The sequence below is a fragment of the Chelonia mydas genome, chromosome 1 (genome assembly GCF_015237465.2).
Source record: "Chelonia mydas isolate rCheMyd1 chromosome 1, rCheMyd1.pri.v2, whole genome shotgun sequence".
Lineage (NCBI taxonomy): Eukaryota > Metazoa > Chordata > Testudines > Cheloniidae > Chelonia > Chelonia mydas.
In genome coordinates, this window is record NC_057849.1 from 323,143,789 (window position 1) to 323,162,856 (window position 19,068).

At 41.4% G+C, this 19,068-nt stretch overlaps 1 protein-coding gene across 2 annotated transcripts in view; it reads left to right on the top strand.

Moving 5' to 3' along the window:
- Positions 1–19,068, top strand: part of RELN (reelin) — a 463,371-nt gene that overhangs the window by 434,573 nt on the left and 9,730 nt on the right. For both annotated transcript variants that reach the window (XM_037889192.2, XM_037889193.2), the window contains exons 54-63: positions 210–385; positions 2,136–2,242; positions 2,650–2,892; positions 3,378–3,553; positions 6,240–6,313; positions 6,998–7,159; positions 8,822–8,979; positions 9,976–10,195; positions 11,203–11,400; positions 11,829–11,927. In XM_037889192.2, the coding sequence (XP_037745120.1) occupies positions 210–385; positions 2,136–2,242; positions 2,650–2,892; positions 3,378–3,553; positions 6,240–6,313; positions 6,998–7,159; positions 8,822–8,979; positions 9,976–10,195; positions 11,203–11,400; positions 11,829–11,927 (1,613 nt within the window). The remainder of the gene's footprint in view (positions 1–209; positions 386–2,135; positions 2,243–2,649; positions 2,893–3,377; positions 3,554–6,239; positions 6,314–6,997; positions 7,160–8,821; positions 8,980–9,975; positions 10,196–11,202; positions 11,401–11,828; positions 11,928–19,068) is intronic.

Genomic DNA, 19,068 nt, shown 5'->3' on the forward strand with positions numbered 1-19,068 from the left:
GCTTTTGAGTTACATGAACCTGAAGAAGCGCTCTGTGTAGCTCGATAGCTTGTCTTTCTCGCCAACAGAAGTTGGTCCAATAAAAGATATTACCTCATCTAACTTGTCTCTCTTAAACATACTGAGAAAGTCAGTTCTAGCTGGGTTCATTAGAAAAGCTAAAGAGTATGATGCCTCTTCATGGTTGTTCCTCACATTCCTTCCTGCAGACTTTCCTAAAGGAGCGCTTTGACAATGAAGAAATTAAACCAGATTTATGGATGTCCTTGGAAGGTGGAAACACCTGTACTGAATGTGGGATTCTAGCAGAGGATACAGCTTTGTATTTTGGAGGTGATACCGTGAGGCAAGCTGTCACTCAAGACCTGGACTTGAGGGGTGCCAAGTATGTCATGTTACCCAGTAGAATTTGACATAGCTAATAGATTGTAATGGAGGGCTTCATTAAATAATAACAGAACAGGAGATGAGACAGTTCAGATAATAGGAAATGGAGCCTTTTTATGCATGGGCCACCACCAGAGTAGAGTCAGCTCAGGTAGGCAGTGACAAATCGTTCTTATTCTTACAGTCAATTGGGGACTTTTTGCTGACTGTATGCAATGAGTTATGTTGTTAATATATTATTTGTGTAACACCCGCAGTATGCTTGCTGCTTTGTAGATATATAAGAGAAGGTTCTTAACCTACCGAGTTTACAATCTAAACAGACAATTTACAGACAAAGGTGTGGGAGAGTAGTGATGAATTGGTGGTCTCAGTATAGTCTTTAGTGTACGGGTAACTACATCACAACCTCACCACCACAGTTGGCACATGGGTTGCTAGTCTCAGCAGAAAATCTCAGAACTAAATGGGTATGCACCTGCAGAAGATTTTGGTCTCCAGGCATGTATCACTGGCATATTTCACAAGCACTAAAAACAATTTTTTTTAAATAGCCAAGCAAAGTTGTTTACCTCAAAAATACAAGTTATATTTAGTAATGCTGGACTACAGGGGAACTGGATGTAATCCCATACATTGTTGTAGCTGGGAGGGGTATGCATTGTGTTGAAGGAAGACAAATATTCAAAAATAATTCAAGAGACTCCCTCCTTTGCGTCAAGGTCTGGTACATAGCAGCTAATTCAAGCCTATCATGAGGCTTCTGTAAAGTGAATATGAAGCATTTAACACTTCAGCATGGCCCAGGGAACCTCCTCCTGAGGTCTCTCCTCACCCCAAATCAGGGGAGTATGGGAAAGCAATGGATTTGCCAGATATTTAAAGAAACAATTCTCAGTGGTAATTGGTAACAAAGAGCCCAGTCCTGGCAACACTTACACACATGACTGGCTTTTCCTGGCTAAGTAGTCCTATTGAAATATGGGAACATATAAAAAATAATGTGCTTAAAGTCTTGCAGGATTGGGGTTGGCTTTTAACAGTTCATATTGCTCAGCAGTATATTTATTGTGATAACATTGAATTGCCCAGCGGCAAGACAGCTGTGAAATATTACCTCTTGTTCATTAGCTACAAAGGTTTTACCTTAATTGTTTAACATACACAAGCTAGATATATTAGATGTGCAGCTTGTGTACACATGTGTGTCCAGAACTTTAGATGGTGTGAAGTAGCATATTTCCATTAAAGTAGGTGAAGCTCTGCCAATGTATGGCAGCTAAGAATATGGCCCATAAGATACAGGAGACAATAGCATGTTAGTTTCATCTGCCCACCTCAGTCTATCACTTTAAATAAGGTCTCACTCCTTCTGCTGAATTTTTTAATTTTTGTATGTAGCTCTTCACTTCCCTTCCTTGTGTTTTACTGAAATCACTTCTTATTTTCATTCAGTTCCCTGGTTTCCCTGTTTAATTGCACACACAAATTAATATTTTTTGTGCACATGATTGCCTGTTTGCACCTACAGATGCATATTTTGCAGGATTTATTCAGATACTTGTTTTTGAAAATTTTGCCCTAAGTAAACATCACTTTTCTTTAATAAAACATTTTAGTATATTGAGCATTTTCAATCTATTTGTTGGCAGAAAACAAATCTCTTGAACTGTGTTTGGCAACAAATCTTCCATATTGTTAGGGTACACGGTATTCTGTGAGTAACTACCAACATTTTTTTCCTTCAGATTTCTACAGTACTGGGGAAGAATTGGAAGTGAAAACAACATGACAACATGCCACAGACCGACGTGCAGGAAGGAGGGAGTTCTGTTAGACTATTCAATTGATGGAGGCAAGTCAACATTTTAGTTGCATCCGAACAAACTTTTTGAGTATATTCAAACACCGTCATGTTTGAGAAATATGCAGAATTAGATCTAACTTAAATATTTTAGGGTTAATTATTCAGAACTATAATCTTATATTATATAATCTAATATTAATATTAAAGTGTATTTTCCCCTCATATTAAATTGTCTTTGTTTCAAAAGAAACTAGATCCAATCCTGGTACTTATACTCACATAAATAATCCCACTGACTTTAGTTTGGCTAATCACATGAGTAGCAATAGTATTAGAAGTTAAGGTTTTCCCAGCAGATCGTAGATATTATCTTACGACTTTCTATTACCTTCCATTAATTTTTAGACAATTTCTACCTTATGTTGCTTTACTAATCCTGAATCCTTTCATGATAGGCATATCTTGGATTTTGCTTCATGAGATGGATTATCAGAAATACATCTCGGTCAGACATGACTACATACTTCTCCCAGAGCACGCTCTGACCAATACAACTCGCCTGCGCTGGTGGCAACCTTTTGTGATGAGCAATGGAATTGTGGTTTCAGGTTCTGACCGTGCTCAGTGGGCACTAGATGACATACTGGTTGGAGGTGCTGAGATCAATCCCAGTCAACTAGTAGATACATTTGATGATGGTAAGGGAGGATGTAGCAAGCATTCTCTTATCTGATTTAAGAAGCCTGTGTCAGCCTGTTTATTGAACTGAACAATTCTTAACTGAAGGTCTTTCAAATGCACATTTTAATTTATTTTTCAACTATACATTGTTTTCTTTTTATAAACAATTACAAGGTTGATATTTTATTGCTTATGTTCGTTTTAAGGATTTTTTTTTATTTCACTATGATTTTTTTTAAATCCAAACTGTTATAGGACAGTTCAGTTTATTTCATCTAACTACCTGGATTTGGAAATTCCCACTATGCCATATTTTTTAAAAAATACTAGTATTGAAATCAATTTAAACTATCTGACTAGGGCTGACACTTTAACTAAGACTCTTTGTTACTTATTTACCATATATCATTAAAATGTTGTACATAATGACTCTGTGGATTCAATACTAAGCATACATGTTTGCTGAGACATTCCAGTAATTGTATGTAACTCATGTTAATAGAAGGAACTTCCCATGAAGAAAACTGGAGTTTTTACCCTAATGCAGTCAGGACTGCCGGATTCTGTGGCAACCCCTCATTTCACCTCTACTGGCCAAATAAAAAAAAGGACAACACACACAATATCCTGTCCTCCAGGGAGCTCATTATACAGCCAGGATACATGATGCAATTTAAAGTAAGGAAAACATTCTCTTTATCCAAAGTAAAGCATACAATAAAAATTCACCTAATTTGTCTGTGGAATTTATTACAGTTTCAAGTAGAATATAAAATTCAGCAGTCTGTTAAATATTTAATAACTTGTTTGTTGGAATGCCAGGAAATACAGTAATAGAATAAAAAACATGGGGTCAGAATGATTGCATAAATGTATGCAGTGTGGTAGCCATTCCAGGGTGTTAGATTCCAGGGTATTAGAGAGACAAGATGAGTGAGGTAACATCTTTTGTTGGACCAACTTCTGTTGGTGAGAGAGACAAGATTTAGAGCTTACACAGACCTGAAGAAGACCTCTGTGTTAAGCTCAAAACTTGTCTCACTTACCAAGAGAAGTTGGTCAAACAAAAAAGATATTACCTCACCCCTTGTCCCTGCATAAATGTTATTTCAAGCCAGGATGGAATGACTGTCCCTTTCCTCGGGGTTGCTAGAGGTATTGATTGCCTGATTGCTCTCTACTGAAGTGAGTGGCAACTGGGTCTTATGCAGAACAACTATTCTTATTCTCATATCTAAGTGAGATGTCATTATAATAGCAGCTGCTGGGTGGTTGGGACAGGGAGACAAAGACTGACTGAAACTGAACATTAAGGCAAAATTAGTAAGTCCAGTAAGATGGAGATCTGGGGAATGTACATGCCATTGCCTATCAAAATGAGCATTGAGAAGAAAGAAACAATTCCTACCAAGGAACAGGCAGAAAAGGAGAGACAGAGTCAGAGTTGGGCAGAAAAATAACTAATGAGATATATTGAAAATCTGAAGGTGCTAAAAGTAATAGCCCTTTTTGTTACTTGGTCATCTGTCATGGAAAAATGGCCCAGAGAATCAGCAAAGCACCACTTGATGTTACTCTTGATTTTTAGCTGGATTTTTGAATGAGGCCAACACATTTTATAATCAATACAATGTAGCTATTAAATTATTATTGCTGTTACTTTTTTGTATTGCAGTAGTGCTCAAAATCTGCTAGGCATTTTCCAAACAAAAGAGAAGACCCTGACCCAAAGAGCACACAGGCTTAAAAAACAAAGACAGGATGTAACATATGAGCAAAGCGATAGCCTGATAGACATACGTGTCTTCCTAGTTACATTTGCTTCTTGGTCTTTTATTGTTGTTTTTAAGTTAAACACCCTGTTTTCCATTTCTGCCACAAATTAACACCTTCATCTTCTCACACAGCCATTGCCAGTTTTAGGGCAATTCTACGCTACAGCACTACATCGGCACAGATGCACTGATGCAGCTGCACCACTGTAGCGCATCTGGTGAAGAACGCGCTATGCCGATGGAAGAGCGCTCTCCTGTCGACATTATTACTCCACCTTGGCAAGAAGTGGAGGCTATGTTGGCAGGAGAGCATCTCCCACTGACATAGCACCAGTGTGGATAGCATGAAACTTGCATCGCTTGGGTGGAGGTGAATCTTTTTCATACCCCTGAGCTACGTAAGTTAGATCAACATAAGCGTGGACCTGACCTTAGATTCAATGTCTGCAATCCACTCCCTCACAGCATTTGACCCACACACACACAATTCACCACCTTCAAAGTTACCCCAGGGATGAATTTTACCTACTGTTACTATTGTATACAAAGGGTGTAGAAAGCCTTGTATATCAGCTTCACAGGTGGTCAGCTTACTCAATCAGCCATCTTTTATCTAGATTTCAGTGGGTGTGATTTGTGTTGATTCAGACGAGATGGTACATTCATATTATTAAGTTCTCTTCCCTTGGCTAAATTTTGCTCCTGACTTTCCTATATTTTCTGTGCTCTCCTTACTGCTACAGATGTTATTTCTAAACTAAGGATTCAGTTCTCCTGTACAGCTGCAGTGAGGGCACAGGTTTTGAAGCAGCTCAAATTCAGATGTTTCTGTTTGTTAGCCATTCAGTAATATGTCAAGTGTATTGAAGTCTCTGAACTTGAGCATCACATAATGTTAAGAGGAGTCATCTGTTTATTTCCTCAGACATACAGCACATTTCTGTGTACAAAGCCTTTTAAAACGATTTAACCCGATGAACCTGAGTATACACCAAACTGTGCAGGCCAAGATTTTCATAAATAGTTACCTAAAGTTAAGTTCTTCAATCCATATTTAGGCACTTAAATAAGTGACCTGACTTTCAAAAGTTCTGAGCATCCAGCAGTTTACATTGACTTTCATAGGAGCTGCAGGGTGCCCAGAACTTTGAAAATCTAACTATTCATGTTAGTGTCTACATGATTTAGGAGCCTAATGTTAGGCACCTCTTGTTGAAAATCTTTACCCCTAGTTCCAAATGCATTCTAAGCTCTAGTACCTGGAATGGCACTTCCCTTTCTATTATTGTACATTAGAATACAAAAGATGGACATTAGTCTCAGGTTACATGGTATAAAAAGACCCAGATATCATTATTAATATTTCCAGTCTTATGCAAAGATCCACAAAGGCAGCAAAGTTTGAAGTGGTGCACACTTTAGTTTTTAGTGTGTTTTTGTTGGGGCGGGGTGTTAGATCTAAGTTTGCAGTCTTCTAATTCCGTATTTTTAGAAAGAAAGGGCAACCAACAGTTCATTAGGTATTACATTAAATGTCCGTTTGATCTCCCTGATCTAGCAGTACCTGATCCATTTTATTTGTGTTTCAGATTGTGGTGGGTTGTGAGGCAACTTCTTGTGGTGACCTGCACTCTGTAATGCTGGAATACACTAAGGATGCTAGGTAAGCTGTCTCGATCATTTACCCGAAGATATTGCAAGACCAATGACACTGTACCTGGAGTTACAGCTAATGAGCATATTGCTGGTAAACACACACACACAAATGTCTTCGAAGTATCTCTTGTTTTAGTACGTCGTGCTCTTTGATAAAGGACTATAAATTTTGGGCTAAAGCTATGCTGTAGTAGAAGCCTTGTGATGCTAATTTGTAGTTTAACTGGTGACATTATTGTCTTCTGCAATGTAGAATAATAGGATCTATGAATTACTTCAAAAAGTTGGACTGTATTTTGAGCTTAAATGCCTTTTGGGTGACAACAAGACCATGGAGCAAATCCAGTATAAAAGGGCTCTTCTCTGACCTCTAAAGGGAAGGACTAAGGAAAAGAATTCTCAGTCATAACCTATAATGTCAGGTCACAGGGGCTCCTGGTCTCTGCTTCCCAAATCCCCTTACCTGCACAGATGTATCACAGCATTTCCACCCTGTGGGAGGTTACCATGGCTACACAAAGTTTGCAGACTTTCATAGTCTATTTGTGATTACAGTGCATGGAAATTATTGCTGAAGACCATTTGTGGTTTTTTAAAAAGAAATATTGCCATGACCTCTAGTAGGTTGCTAACTTCCCTTTCATTATTATTTTCAGTTGTTCTAATAACATATTTTCTTTGCTTCCTATAGGACAGATTCATGGCAACTTGTCCAGACGCAGTGTCTTCCTTCCTCATCTAATAGCATTGGCTGCTCCCCATTTCAATTCCATGAAGCTACCATCTATAACTCCGTCAACAGCTCCGCATGGAAAAGAATAACTATCCAGCTGCCTGATCATGTCTCCTCCAGGTAGGTTACCAAAAGGTCAGCTCACTTTGGAGATATCAAACTTCATCTGTCTAGCTGGCACTGTTAGTATGGAACAACTGGTGAATGTAAAGTGTCTCTCTTTTGTCTGGACATGGAAATGATACATAATGGACACCTTTGGAATTGCTTTTCTTTAATAAAAACTGCTACTGCCAAGGATTAAATACCCATGACATTCAGGCTAAAGATTGCCATTGTGACACAATCATAAGGCCTCATCCTGCAAATACTTATTACTTTGAGTAGTCCATTGAAGCCAATCAGGGTAGTCATGTTAGCAAGCACTAATATTGGTAGTAAGTGCTTTCCGGGTTGGGATTTATAATTGTAGACCAATGTAAATCTTTAGACCGTGTATTCTCAAACTTCATTGTACCATGACCCTCTTTTGACAACAAACATTACTTCACGACCCCAGGAGAGGGAACTGAAGCCTGAGTCCACCCAAGCCCCACTATTCAAAGTTGGGGGGCCAAAGCCCAAGCCTCACCACTCTGGGCAGGGGGGCCAAAGCTGAAGCTCAAGGGCTTCAGCCCCAGGCAAGGGGTCTGCAACGTGAGCCCTGCTACCCAGGGCTGAAACCCTCAGGCTTTGGCCCTTGGCAGTGGGACTTGAGCTTCAGCCCTGGGCCCCAGGAAGTCTAAGCCAGCCCTGGCGACCCCATTCAAAGGGGGTCCGGACCCACAGTTTGAGAACTGCTGCTTTAGACTCAGGGCAGTATTTTCAAAAATAGAAATCTGAAATTAGGCTTCTAAACCCATCTCCTGGAAACTGATTTTTGAAAGTGCTGAGCACTCAACAGCTCCAGTTTATCTTCCTAGGAGCTGTTGGGTTCATGAAGCTTTTGAAAATCACAAAGGTGTCTAAGTGTGCATTTGGGAGCGTAACTTCTATTTTTGGGGATCTTAGCCAGAGGCTCTGTCTACGGCACGAGCCAGGGCTGTGACTCCCCTGGTTGTGTACTCACGTTTGCACCGGGTCTCATCGCGCGAGTATAAATAGCAGTAGAAAGGGTAGCAGCAGTGGTGCACGGCAGAGTTCGAACCTCATTGAAAGCGGTAGATACGTACTCGGCACAGCTAAGCTGTACCTGCGCTGTCGATACCTGTGCCACCGCAGCTACCCTGCTGTAAATACGCACGCTACTCGATGTGAGCTAGCACAGGCATGTGTACCCAAGCAGGGGAATCACAGCCCTATCTGGTAGCGTAGACGAGCCAGAGTCTGCTATCTATTTAATCCTAAAGCTGCTTAACTGAAGGCCGTGGGACCACTTACAGAAGTGTGCCCTAGAATGAGGAGTAAATGTTTTCAGGATGAGGCCTACCGATATAAAACTCCATTTCAATGGAATAAAGTGTTCTGGTGTTCTCTAGCGTGGTGTGGCCCTCTGGTGAAAGCTGGGAACTGGGAGCCTGGACTTCTGGGTACTATTCTCTGAGCTCTTTCGCTGACTCAGTGTGCGACGTTGAGCAAGACACTTCAGTCTCCTCTGTGCCGCACCCTAAAATGCAAATCTAGCGTTCTTACCACTCATTTTTTCTGTTTCAACTTGTGTCCATATGGTTGAATGTTTCTGTACAGAAATGTTTAAGTGCTGTCTGCAGCATAATATGATATTGTGGTGTTTGGTATTTGTAGTGCAACTCAGTTCAGGTGGATTCAGAAAGGAGAGGAAACAGAGAAGCAAAGCTGGGCAATAGATCATGTGTACATTGGAGAAGCCTGCCCTAAACTCTGCAGTGGTCATGGATATTGCACTACTGGAGCCATTTGCATTTGTGATGAAAGATACCAAGGTTTTATTTCTTATATTCCTTTATATATATATATATGTATGTAAATACGTTAATCTGGCTCAAAATGAAACAAATAAAATAGAGACACAGCCAAATATACTAACTCAGCACTGGAGTGCCTGAGTAACCAGTGACAAGATATAAATTCATAAATAGAAAGACTTTTCACCTTTGAATAATAGCTATCCCTGCCCTTTTTTACCTCCAGATTGAATTACTGTAACTTATTCTATGTGGAGCTACACTTAAAGGCCACTCAGACCTTACCAAGTGCAGAATGTGGCTGGCTGCTTACTCTCCACACAGAGACCGTGTTACACCTGTGTTCGTTTCACAGAGTACACAGGCTTCCAGTTTGTATTCAAGTTTTTTATTTTGACCTGTAAGGGCTCAGTCCTGCAAGTACAGCACTTGGGTCCTGAGCCATCGAATCTATTAAACGTGTGCTTATAAGTACATGAGTAGTCCCACTTAACTGCTTAAGTGCTTTGTTGGATCAGGGCCAGATTGCTCACCATCTTGCAGGACTGAGCCCCATGACATTGGGTCCTGGCTATCTTTGAGACATTTCCACTAAAGCAATTGTTTCAGGCCTTCTGCAGACTTAAGCAGACATAACTGCTTTGGTTTACACTAGGTTCACATTTTGAAGGTTTTCATTGCAAACAGGAAAGCTAGAGACTTAGGTCCTGATCTTCCTCTCCCTGTTACTATGCAAATCCTACTGGAGTCAGTGTCATTACACTGCTATAAATGAGAAGAGAATCGTGCCCTTATTTTTTTTAAATGAAACCTTAGATTCTCATGCACAGTCAAACAACAGTTTGAACATAATCTGCAATTAGGAAGCAATGTATGCCACTGTGCAGTCACATTATACACAGGGCCCTGCCTGTGGCAGTAACTACAAGAAGTTGAATCTGCAGTTGAATTCAGTCATTTTTTCTCAATGTTTTGATACTTGTCTGTATTATAATTTCGCCTTGTCATTTTTAGGTGATGACTGCTCTGTTTTCAGCCATGATCTTCCCAGTTACATTAAAGATAACTTTGAATCTGAAAGAGTCACTGAAATAAACTGGGAAACTATTCAGGGTGGAGTTATAGGGAATGGATGTGGACAGCTGGCACCATATGCCCATGGAGATTCACTGTACTTTAACGGATGTCAAATAAGGCAAGCTATTACTAAACCTCTGGATCTCACCCGAGCAAGGTAACAACACTTTACTATTAATTTGAAATACAACCTTAACTGCTCAGGACAGAAGTAACTACTTATAAAAATGAAATGGCATGTAGAGTTGTAATGATAATGATGAATAGGGATGGCTCTCCCAGGTTGGCATACATCTCTCAGCAGCAAAAAATTAAGAGCAGCAAAATGTTTAGCAGCTGTCAACTGGGAGTTTGTCTGAATAGGAAGTGACTGTTGGCTGGAAAGGTCAGATGGTTTTAGCACACCCAAGAGAGCACTGTATGTGTAGCCAGCACTGAAGATGAGGCCCTTGGCAGAGGCTGGATGCCAGACTGTTTGGACCGTTAGTGAGTGAGGATGCTAACAGTAATTACAGACCCACTTCCAGTATTCCTGGTAAACTACAATTACATTCACCTACCAGCTAACAAGAATACCTTTTTCATCTCTGCTGTTTCTCTGGCCATAGAGTACAAAATGGAATCTGTCAAGTTTGGTTCTTAACAGAAGGAACGCTTATAGGACACTGTATTTATCACTGAGGCCAATTGTAAAAGGCAAAATTAGGATTAGGACCTTTCCACAAATTTGCCAAAATATTATCCATAAAGTTAAGCTTTTAACTTCTTATTTAGGTACCTAAACAAGGATTTAGAAGGCGCTTATTTTCTTTTGTCCTTTGTTTTTTCCCTTTTTAATTTTTTGTACCTGTTCCTATTTGACTTTTTGGCATTCTTGATACACCTCACTTTTGAGCAGTTACATTGTAATCATGGATTGATTGCCTCCAATTACACAGATGGCTGTTAAAATTCTGTTTAAACAGAAAAGTGTTAACAAAGCATATTCTTACTGAGAAAGGGGGTTGTGTTTTATGGATATTACAGCAGTTTAGTTGTTTGCTAATAGTAATTATTCTTGAAGTTCTGTATTTTTAAAAAAGGGTAAGTTCACGTTGGCAATGTTTTCACTCCTACTTTAACACGTTACATACATTAAAAATCGTTGTTCCCTGTGTTTTACAGCAAAATAATGTTTGTTTTACAAATTGGAAGCATTTCACAAACAGAGAGTTGCAATACCAACCTGAGTGATCCTAATACTGTAGACAAGGCAGTTCTACTCCAGTACAGTGTAAATAATGGAATTACATGGCAAGTAATAGCACAGCATCAGCCAAAGGACTTTATACAAGCCCAAAGAGTGTCTTACAATGTTCCGCTGTAAGTACCCAATCACACTACATTACTTCTAAATGCATACTATAAATTTCCTGCGGAAAGGAATCTGTGCAGGAAAAGAGAGGAGACAAGGGAAAGTGGAGGAAAAGGATGATAATTATAGCTATAATTAAAACCATAGCCTGCAGTCCTTTGGTATCATTAAAATAAGTGCAAAATCTTTACTTTAAATTTAAAATATAAAATAAACCATCAAAACCTTGTTTTCATTTCCTGGATCAATTCTGTTTAAGTAAAAAGCATTTATATTGTTTCCCCTTAACTCTTTCGTGAATGCTGTATATTGAGGTTTAGGAGCACATGGATAATATTTTGGTTTTGCTTTTAGTATTTTTGGGGGTAGATAGGCCGGCTGGAAAGGGTCCTTCTTAGTATGGAGGTCTAGCTGGTACTTCTGTTTGTAACCATAGGGAGGCACGAATGAAAGGAGTCTTACTGCGCTGGTGGCAGCCCCGCCACAATGGAACAGGTCATGATCAGTGGGCTTTGGACCATGTAGAAGTCGTCCTGTGAGTATCCGATTCACCTCATAACATCTCCATCTCAAAAAGCGTTGAAATTCCTTCAGCATGGCATGAATGTTAAACTCAGTAAGAAATGTTCTCTGAAAATCATTCTTTGCTTATGTTCTCCACTGACTGCAAAGGTCAGCAATTAAGGCAACCAGGAAATAAAGTTACAGACCAGGGGAGCATATTGTGCATCATGGAGAAATGCAGAAGGGAAAGCATGGACTTTAGCATCGTTAAATATTGGTGTATTCATATAAATCATCAAGGTCTTTGAAATATTTTATGATGTGATATCTGAAAGGATGTGTGTGTTCAGCAACTACGCTGCCATATAAAGTTAATGTACATCCTTTCAAAGATACAAAATAGTCTATTGTATTGCTCTTTGTACAGAGTAATGTTGTTGAATCAGGCTCTGAAAAACTGCATTAGCAACTAATGCCATATTCATTTCCTTTTTTTAGTAAGAAGGATACTGTTCAGAAACAGGGTTCACTATATCAGGTTCCTATGATCCGAGCTCTATATTCATCCCCTGTCAAGATTTTACCAAGTAAAGTGTCTTCACCATATTGATTTCCCCATTAATAAAATGGGTCTCACTCTCAATATTAACCCGTTTTTACTGTATTACATCACAGAGAGATTATCTGCTTTTTCTTTAACAATTTAGTTCCAGTAGAGCTGAAATGCTAATGCCTTGACGGGCTGGGACTCATCGCTGACAGTGGTTGGCAGAGAGAAGCGTGTCTTCCCAATAGATAGGTTCAAATGTTCATTTTTACTGAAAAACTTAAAAAATCAGCATAGAAATTAGATTTGGATAACATCCAGATTTAGTAATTATAAAAATGAGGTTTCTGTCTTTAAATTCAAACTAGTAGAGGCACCACAAGTATTGTTTTGTAACAGTAGCAAATTGGATTACTTGATCTCTAGTTAGCCCTGTTCTACTTTCCACTGAGGCGCACCAGCTTGCATGGCATTCATATCAAGCCCAAACCAAAAACCACACTGGTCCCAACACTAAGTAGCTGTATGCGCTCCACTGCTTTTACACACCTTGCTGGGCTCTGCCTTCATAACATTAACCCTAAATTTGAAGGAACAGAGGGATGGACATGGTTCTAGGCATCTCCCAATAACTAAGGATGTAAATTCCCAAGGCTAACTATTTAGGGCAGTGTTTGAACTGAGGAAAGGTACAGATGCGTATGCAACATTTCCACTTCTCTCTGCTTTAAGGTGGGGTTTTCTTTCAGTTGAAAAAAGGAGAAAAGCAGTTGAGAAAAAAACAAAGCAATCTGAACGTTAATTATACTGACCATTGAGTATAATCAGGAAAAATGAGATAGAATTTGGAAGAAGAAAATTTAGGCTGAATACCAGGAGAACCTCTGGCAGTGCGATCTGTCATGCTGTAGGAGAGTCACCCAAGAAAAGTAGTGGAAGCCCCATAATTTATTTAAATTAATTTAAAACTAGACTGGAGAAAGCAATAGAAAATATACTGTAGGAACAGTATATCTGCTTTGTCCAGGAGAGGAATTAGATATGCAGACCATGCCACGTCCTCTTCCCCATTGCTCCTGTTGAGGACTTTTTGAGGGTCTCTCTGCGTTTTGGGCAAAGCCAGAATAGAGAGAACAACCTTTGCTCCCTGCATTGGATATTGGATGTAGGTTTTCAGATAAGCACCTATATGCCTGTCAGAGATTTAGCTCTCAATCTCCCAAGGTAGACAGACCATTACAAATGAACTGTTTACTTCCACAGCAGATATTGGTACATACAGAGCTATCGCAGTATGTTAGTAAAAGGCCAGATGTAGAATCAAAAACCCTGCTAATCACAATATGGTAAGATATGCTGCTCTCAGAAATTTAAAGATTATACACAATGGCACATATGGCAGGTACTATTTAGTAGTTAATTAGTTCTGACCTCTTTGTATCTCCCTGTAACTGCACTGGTTAGAACTGTAGTTAATCTGAATATTCTCTATATTACATAATAAAAATTTCTTTTAAACAACATTCAGCTATAGCACAAACTCAGAACACTCAAAATCCCAACTCTTGCTTAGACATTGCCAAGGGGAGGCAATAGCATGAGGATACAGGAATAGGAGCTGAGAGTCCTGGGTTGTCTTCCTAGCTCAGCTGGTACCTCATTGTGTCATCTTGGGCTGGTCACTTTACCTCTCTGCACCTTAACTCCCCCATTTTCAAAATGAGGCTAATGATACATAACCACTTTTGTAAAGTGCTTCGAGAAGTATAGATGAAAAGCTCTATATAAATGTTAATTATTACCATTATTACTATTAATGCTTGATCATAGAATCATAGAATCATAGAATATCAGGGTTGGAAGGGACCTCAGGAGGTCATCTAGTCCAACCCCCTGCTCAAAGCAGGACCGATCCCCAATTAAATCATCCCAGCCAGGGCTTTGTCAAGCCTGACCTTAAAAACTTCTAAGGAAGGAGATTCCACCACCTCCCTAGGTAACACATTCCAGTGTTTCACCACCCTCCTAGTGAAAAAGTTTTTCCTAATATCCAACCTAAATCTCCCCCACTGCAACTTGAGACCATTACTCCTTGTTCTGTCATCTGCTACCACTGAGAACAGTCTAGATCCATCCTCTTTAGAACCCCCTTTCAGGTAGTTGAAAGCAGCTATCAAATCCCCCCTCATTCTTCTCTTCCGTAGACTAAACATCCCCAGTTCCCTCAGCCTCTCCTCATAAGTCATGTGTTCCAGTCCCCTAATCATTTTTGTTGCCCTCCGCTGGACTCTTTCCAATTTTTCCACATCCTTCTTGTAGTGTGGGGCCCAAACCTGGACACAGTACTCCAGATGAGGCCTCACCAGTGTCGAAAAGAGGGGAACAATCACATCCCTCAATCTGCTGGCAATGCCCCTACTTATACATCCCAAAATGCCATTGGCCTGCTTGGCAACAAGGGCACACTGTTGACTCATATCCAGTGTCTCGTCCACTGTAACCCCTAGGTCCTTTTCTGCAGAACTGCTGCCGAGCCATTTGGTCCCTAGTCTGTAGCGGTGCATTGGATTCTTCCGTCCTAAGTGCAGGACTCTGCACTTGTCCTTGTTGAACCTCATCAGATTTCTTTTGGCCCAATCCTCCAATTTGTCTAGGTCCCTCTGTATCCTATCCCTACCCTCCAGCATATCTACCTCTCCTCCCAGTTTAGTGTCATCTGCAAACTTGCTGAGGATGCAATCCACACCATCCTCCAGATCATTTATGAAGATATTGAACAAAACCGGCCCCAGGACTGACCCTTGGGGCACTCCACTTGATACCGGCTGCCAACTAGACATGGAGCCATTGATCACTACCCGTTGAGCCCGACAATCTAGCCAGCTTTCTATCCACCTTATAGTCCATTCATCCAGCCCATACTTCTTTAACTTGCTGGCAAATACTGAGGGAGACAGTGTCAAAGGCTTTGCTAAAGTCAAGGAACAACACGTCCACTGCTTTCCCTTCATCCATAGAACCAGTTATCTCGTCATAGAAGGCAATCAGGTTAGTCAGGCATGACTTGCCCTTGGTGAATCCATGCTGACTGTTCCTGATCAGTTTCCTCTCCTCTAAGTGCTTCAGAATTGATTCCTTGAGGACCTGCTCCATGATTTTTCCAGGGACTGAGGTGAGGCTGACTGGCCTGTAGTTCCTAGGATCCAGTTGATGGTCTTATATGCATTTCTGTTGCAACATTAAGCATCACAATTTGTATTATGGATACAGTTTATCTTTAATTCTTAATTCTCCTTGATTCTCTAGACATATACTGTTTGTAATATCTGAGTTTCCTTGGGATTTTCAATAACTGAGAGAAAAAGAGAGAGGATAAGGAAGAAAATGGGTCCTAGAAGTGTAGGAAAGTTGATATGCTGGGTCAGATTCACAGCCCCAGAACATGGTGATGTAAGTTCTTTGTCAATATGTCAGTATAAGCAAGAATTAATTGGGGTAGCATATGTCAAGGAGGTAGAGGGACAGAGCTGTACCAACCAACAGATGCAATTTTGTGCTGTATTCTATTTCTGAAAGGGTTAAATAAAATATTTTAATTAAAAGTAATGGAGGAGCAGCTTTACCCTAAGCCTTCTTCGACTTCTCCGTAGACTGCTTGTCCTGCTACAGCCCTGCCTTTCCATCTCAACTTGTCACTTACACCACCATCTATGTCATCTCATAATTTGCCTTTACAAACTAAATTCTGCACACAAAAATACCCCATGCCAGGAGCATCCATTGGAGCTAAGATGTCAGGAAGCCACAAGGAGTGGCAGAGTTGTGTCCTGGATTGATCCATGGATTATGGGCACAGAATCCCTGCCCACTCTGCAAGCGAACAAAACCTACCTCCACAATGGATTGATCCAAGGAAAAAGCCAAGAGGCAATCTTCTCATAATTTTCCACCCCACTCCAGTCCCCTTGCTAGTGTTTTCTGAGAGGGTGTTATCTGAGTATTAGTCAGCAAATAACTAATGATTCATATGTAGGGTGACCATGTGTCCCAGAAAACCAGGAATATTCCTATTTTCAGGTCCTCTCTGATGGTCCCTGTCTGTTTAATAAAATTTGAGTTTCGCCACGTTTTTATAACACCTGCAAATTGGCCACCTGAAAGAGACACCAGTTAGCTGAGTTGGTGACAGTATTCACAGGCCAGCTGAGTGCACCTCAAGGACTAGCCTGGCCAGGCCTGTCATATGTTGACAACCTGTCCTGCTCCCAAGAAGGCCCCCCAGGGAGTCCCCTCTTGCTCAAGTTCTCAAACTACCTCTCCTCAACACATAGAGCTAGAGGCACAGTGTGGTGAAGGAGAGGGAGAGGCATTGCGTGGCTGAGGCACAAATCAAGGAGTGGTCACACTCTTCTCTCTCACCATCCTGTGTACACCTCCCTACCCCACAGCAAAATCATCCCCTTCCCTGCCTTCTTTTGCTCTACCCCTGGGGGACAGACATCCTGGTTTTTCATTTTAAAAATCTAGTCATCCATGTTGTCAATGTGTATTGAGGGGCTCCCACATACATCTCAAACATCCCAGGGGGAGACGGTATAAACACCATATACACCATCTGATTATAAACCTTACTATTCCAGCCATAATGTTAAACCATACTTAGATCATACTTTGTATTCCTTTTTCTCTGGCAGGGGGTTGAGGGCTGCAAATTAAAGACCAGCTCCTCATCTCCCAGGCCAACCCCTTTGTTCTGCCATGGCACAAAGGGGCTAGAAAGCCACCCAGGAGCAGGTGGGGGTTCCTCTTGCATAGGGAACGCTCTTGCTGGTGTAGAGCAGGCTATTCAAGCTACATGCACCATATTCCTTGTCCAGCATAGAAGGTATGTTGCTGAATTGTGAGGCATGACCAGAGCACCTTGAACTCCGGCAGTCCTGTGCTAGCAGAATGGCCACAGCTACAGGAGGGCCATTGTAGCAAGCATGGATTAGAGCTTGATGTCAGGAACAGAAACAGTACTTAGCTTTCCACAGGACTAGGGGAGCACAAAGGAAGGATTAAGTAATCTCTAACTCCTGCCCCATGTTCTGCACTGGATGTGAGTCAGTGAGACCTGAGTATCTGGCTCTGACGTTATTAAATTCAAATTGTTGAAATGCTATAAAAGTATCTTAGTAAGCATCTTAATCCTCTGGCTGCTGAGGATGATGATACTTCTGCTCTTGCCATATGCAGTGCAGTGGTAGCTGTGTTAGCCCCAGAATATTGCAGAGAAAAGGTGGGTGAGGTAATGTCTTTATTTGGCCCAGCTTTTGAGCCATGCAGAGCTTTTCTTCAGATCAGCTTTTCTCTCTCGCCAACAGAAATTGGTCCAATAAAAGATATTACCTCACCCACCTTGTGTCTCTGTACATCTCCACATTCTGTACTGAGGTGCCCCCTTCTTACCACAACTCCCCATGCCTCTTCTCTCTAAACCTCCATTGCTTTCACCTCTTTTCCTCCCTAAGCATGCAGACAGCCAGATCCTCCCAGCCCACCTCCAATCACTGCCAATTGGCCTACATGCACTGAACGACTGTAGGTTCCATACGAGCTTCTCCTCACCCCCAGCATCTGCAGCTGGTATGCACGCCCTGTCCCCGAAGATTCCCACCTTCAAGAAGAGTGAGGGACATATGGGGAGAGCAGGCTGGGAGCAGTGGCACCCTGCAGGGATGTGGTCAATAGGGACTCATTGCAAGCAAGAGTGCTGGTCTGATTCTGCTTTCCAGCAACTACAAATGTTCCGTGCTCCTCCTAGAGTGCCCTCTAGTGACCACTTAATCCCTTAGAACAGGGGTGGCCAATCTGTGGCTCCGGAGCCAGAAGTTAATATGCGCTCCTTGTATAGGCACCGACTCCGGGGCTGGAGCTACAGGCATCAACTTTCCAATGTGCCGGGGAGTGCTCACTGCTCAACCCCTGGCTCTGCCACAGACCCTGCTCCCACTCTACCCCTTCCCACCCCCTCCCCTGAGCCTGCCATGCTCTCGCGCCTCTCCCCTCCCCTCCAGAGCCTCCTGCATGCCACGAAACAGCTGACTGGGAGGTGCAGGGAGGGAAGGGGAGGCGCTGATTGGCGGGGCTGCCGGTGGGTGGGCGGCATTGGGAGCGGGGGCAGGAGCTGATGGGGGGCTGCTGACATATTACTGTGGCTCTTTGGCAATGTACATTGGTAAATTCTGGCTCCTTCTCAGGCTCAGGTTGGCCACCCCTGCCTTAGAAATAAAGCAGTTTCTAGAGTTACGTTTATGAATATTTTTATACTTACATGACTTCAAAATTTCCATTTTGATGTTTTGGCTCTTCTCATCCCTCCAAATATTTAAAATTAATTTTCTCCTGAGCCTCCATGCCAATTTAGAGTCCAGAACATAGTTTATAGCTGAGTTATAAACAGGATTATCATATATTGTTCATTCTGATTGACTCCTGATTCTGATAACACAAACATACCACTAGCCTGTGACTATCAGATGCTGTATGAGCTACATTTCCAGAAGCCTAGCCTAGCCTCCCCTGTTGTGAAGGCAGTTTTTTTTCTCCCAAGATAGATGACAGAAACAAATATGCCAATATT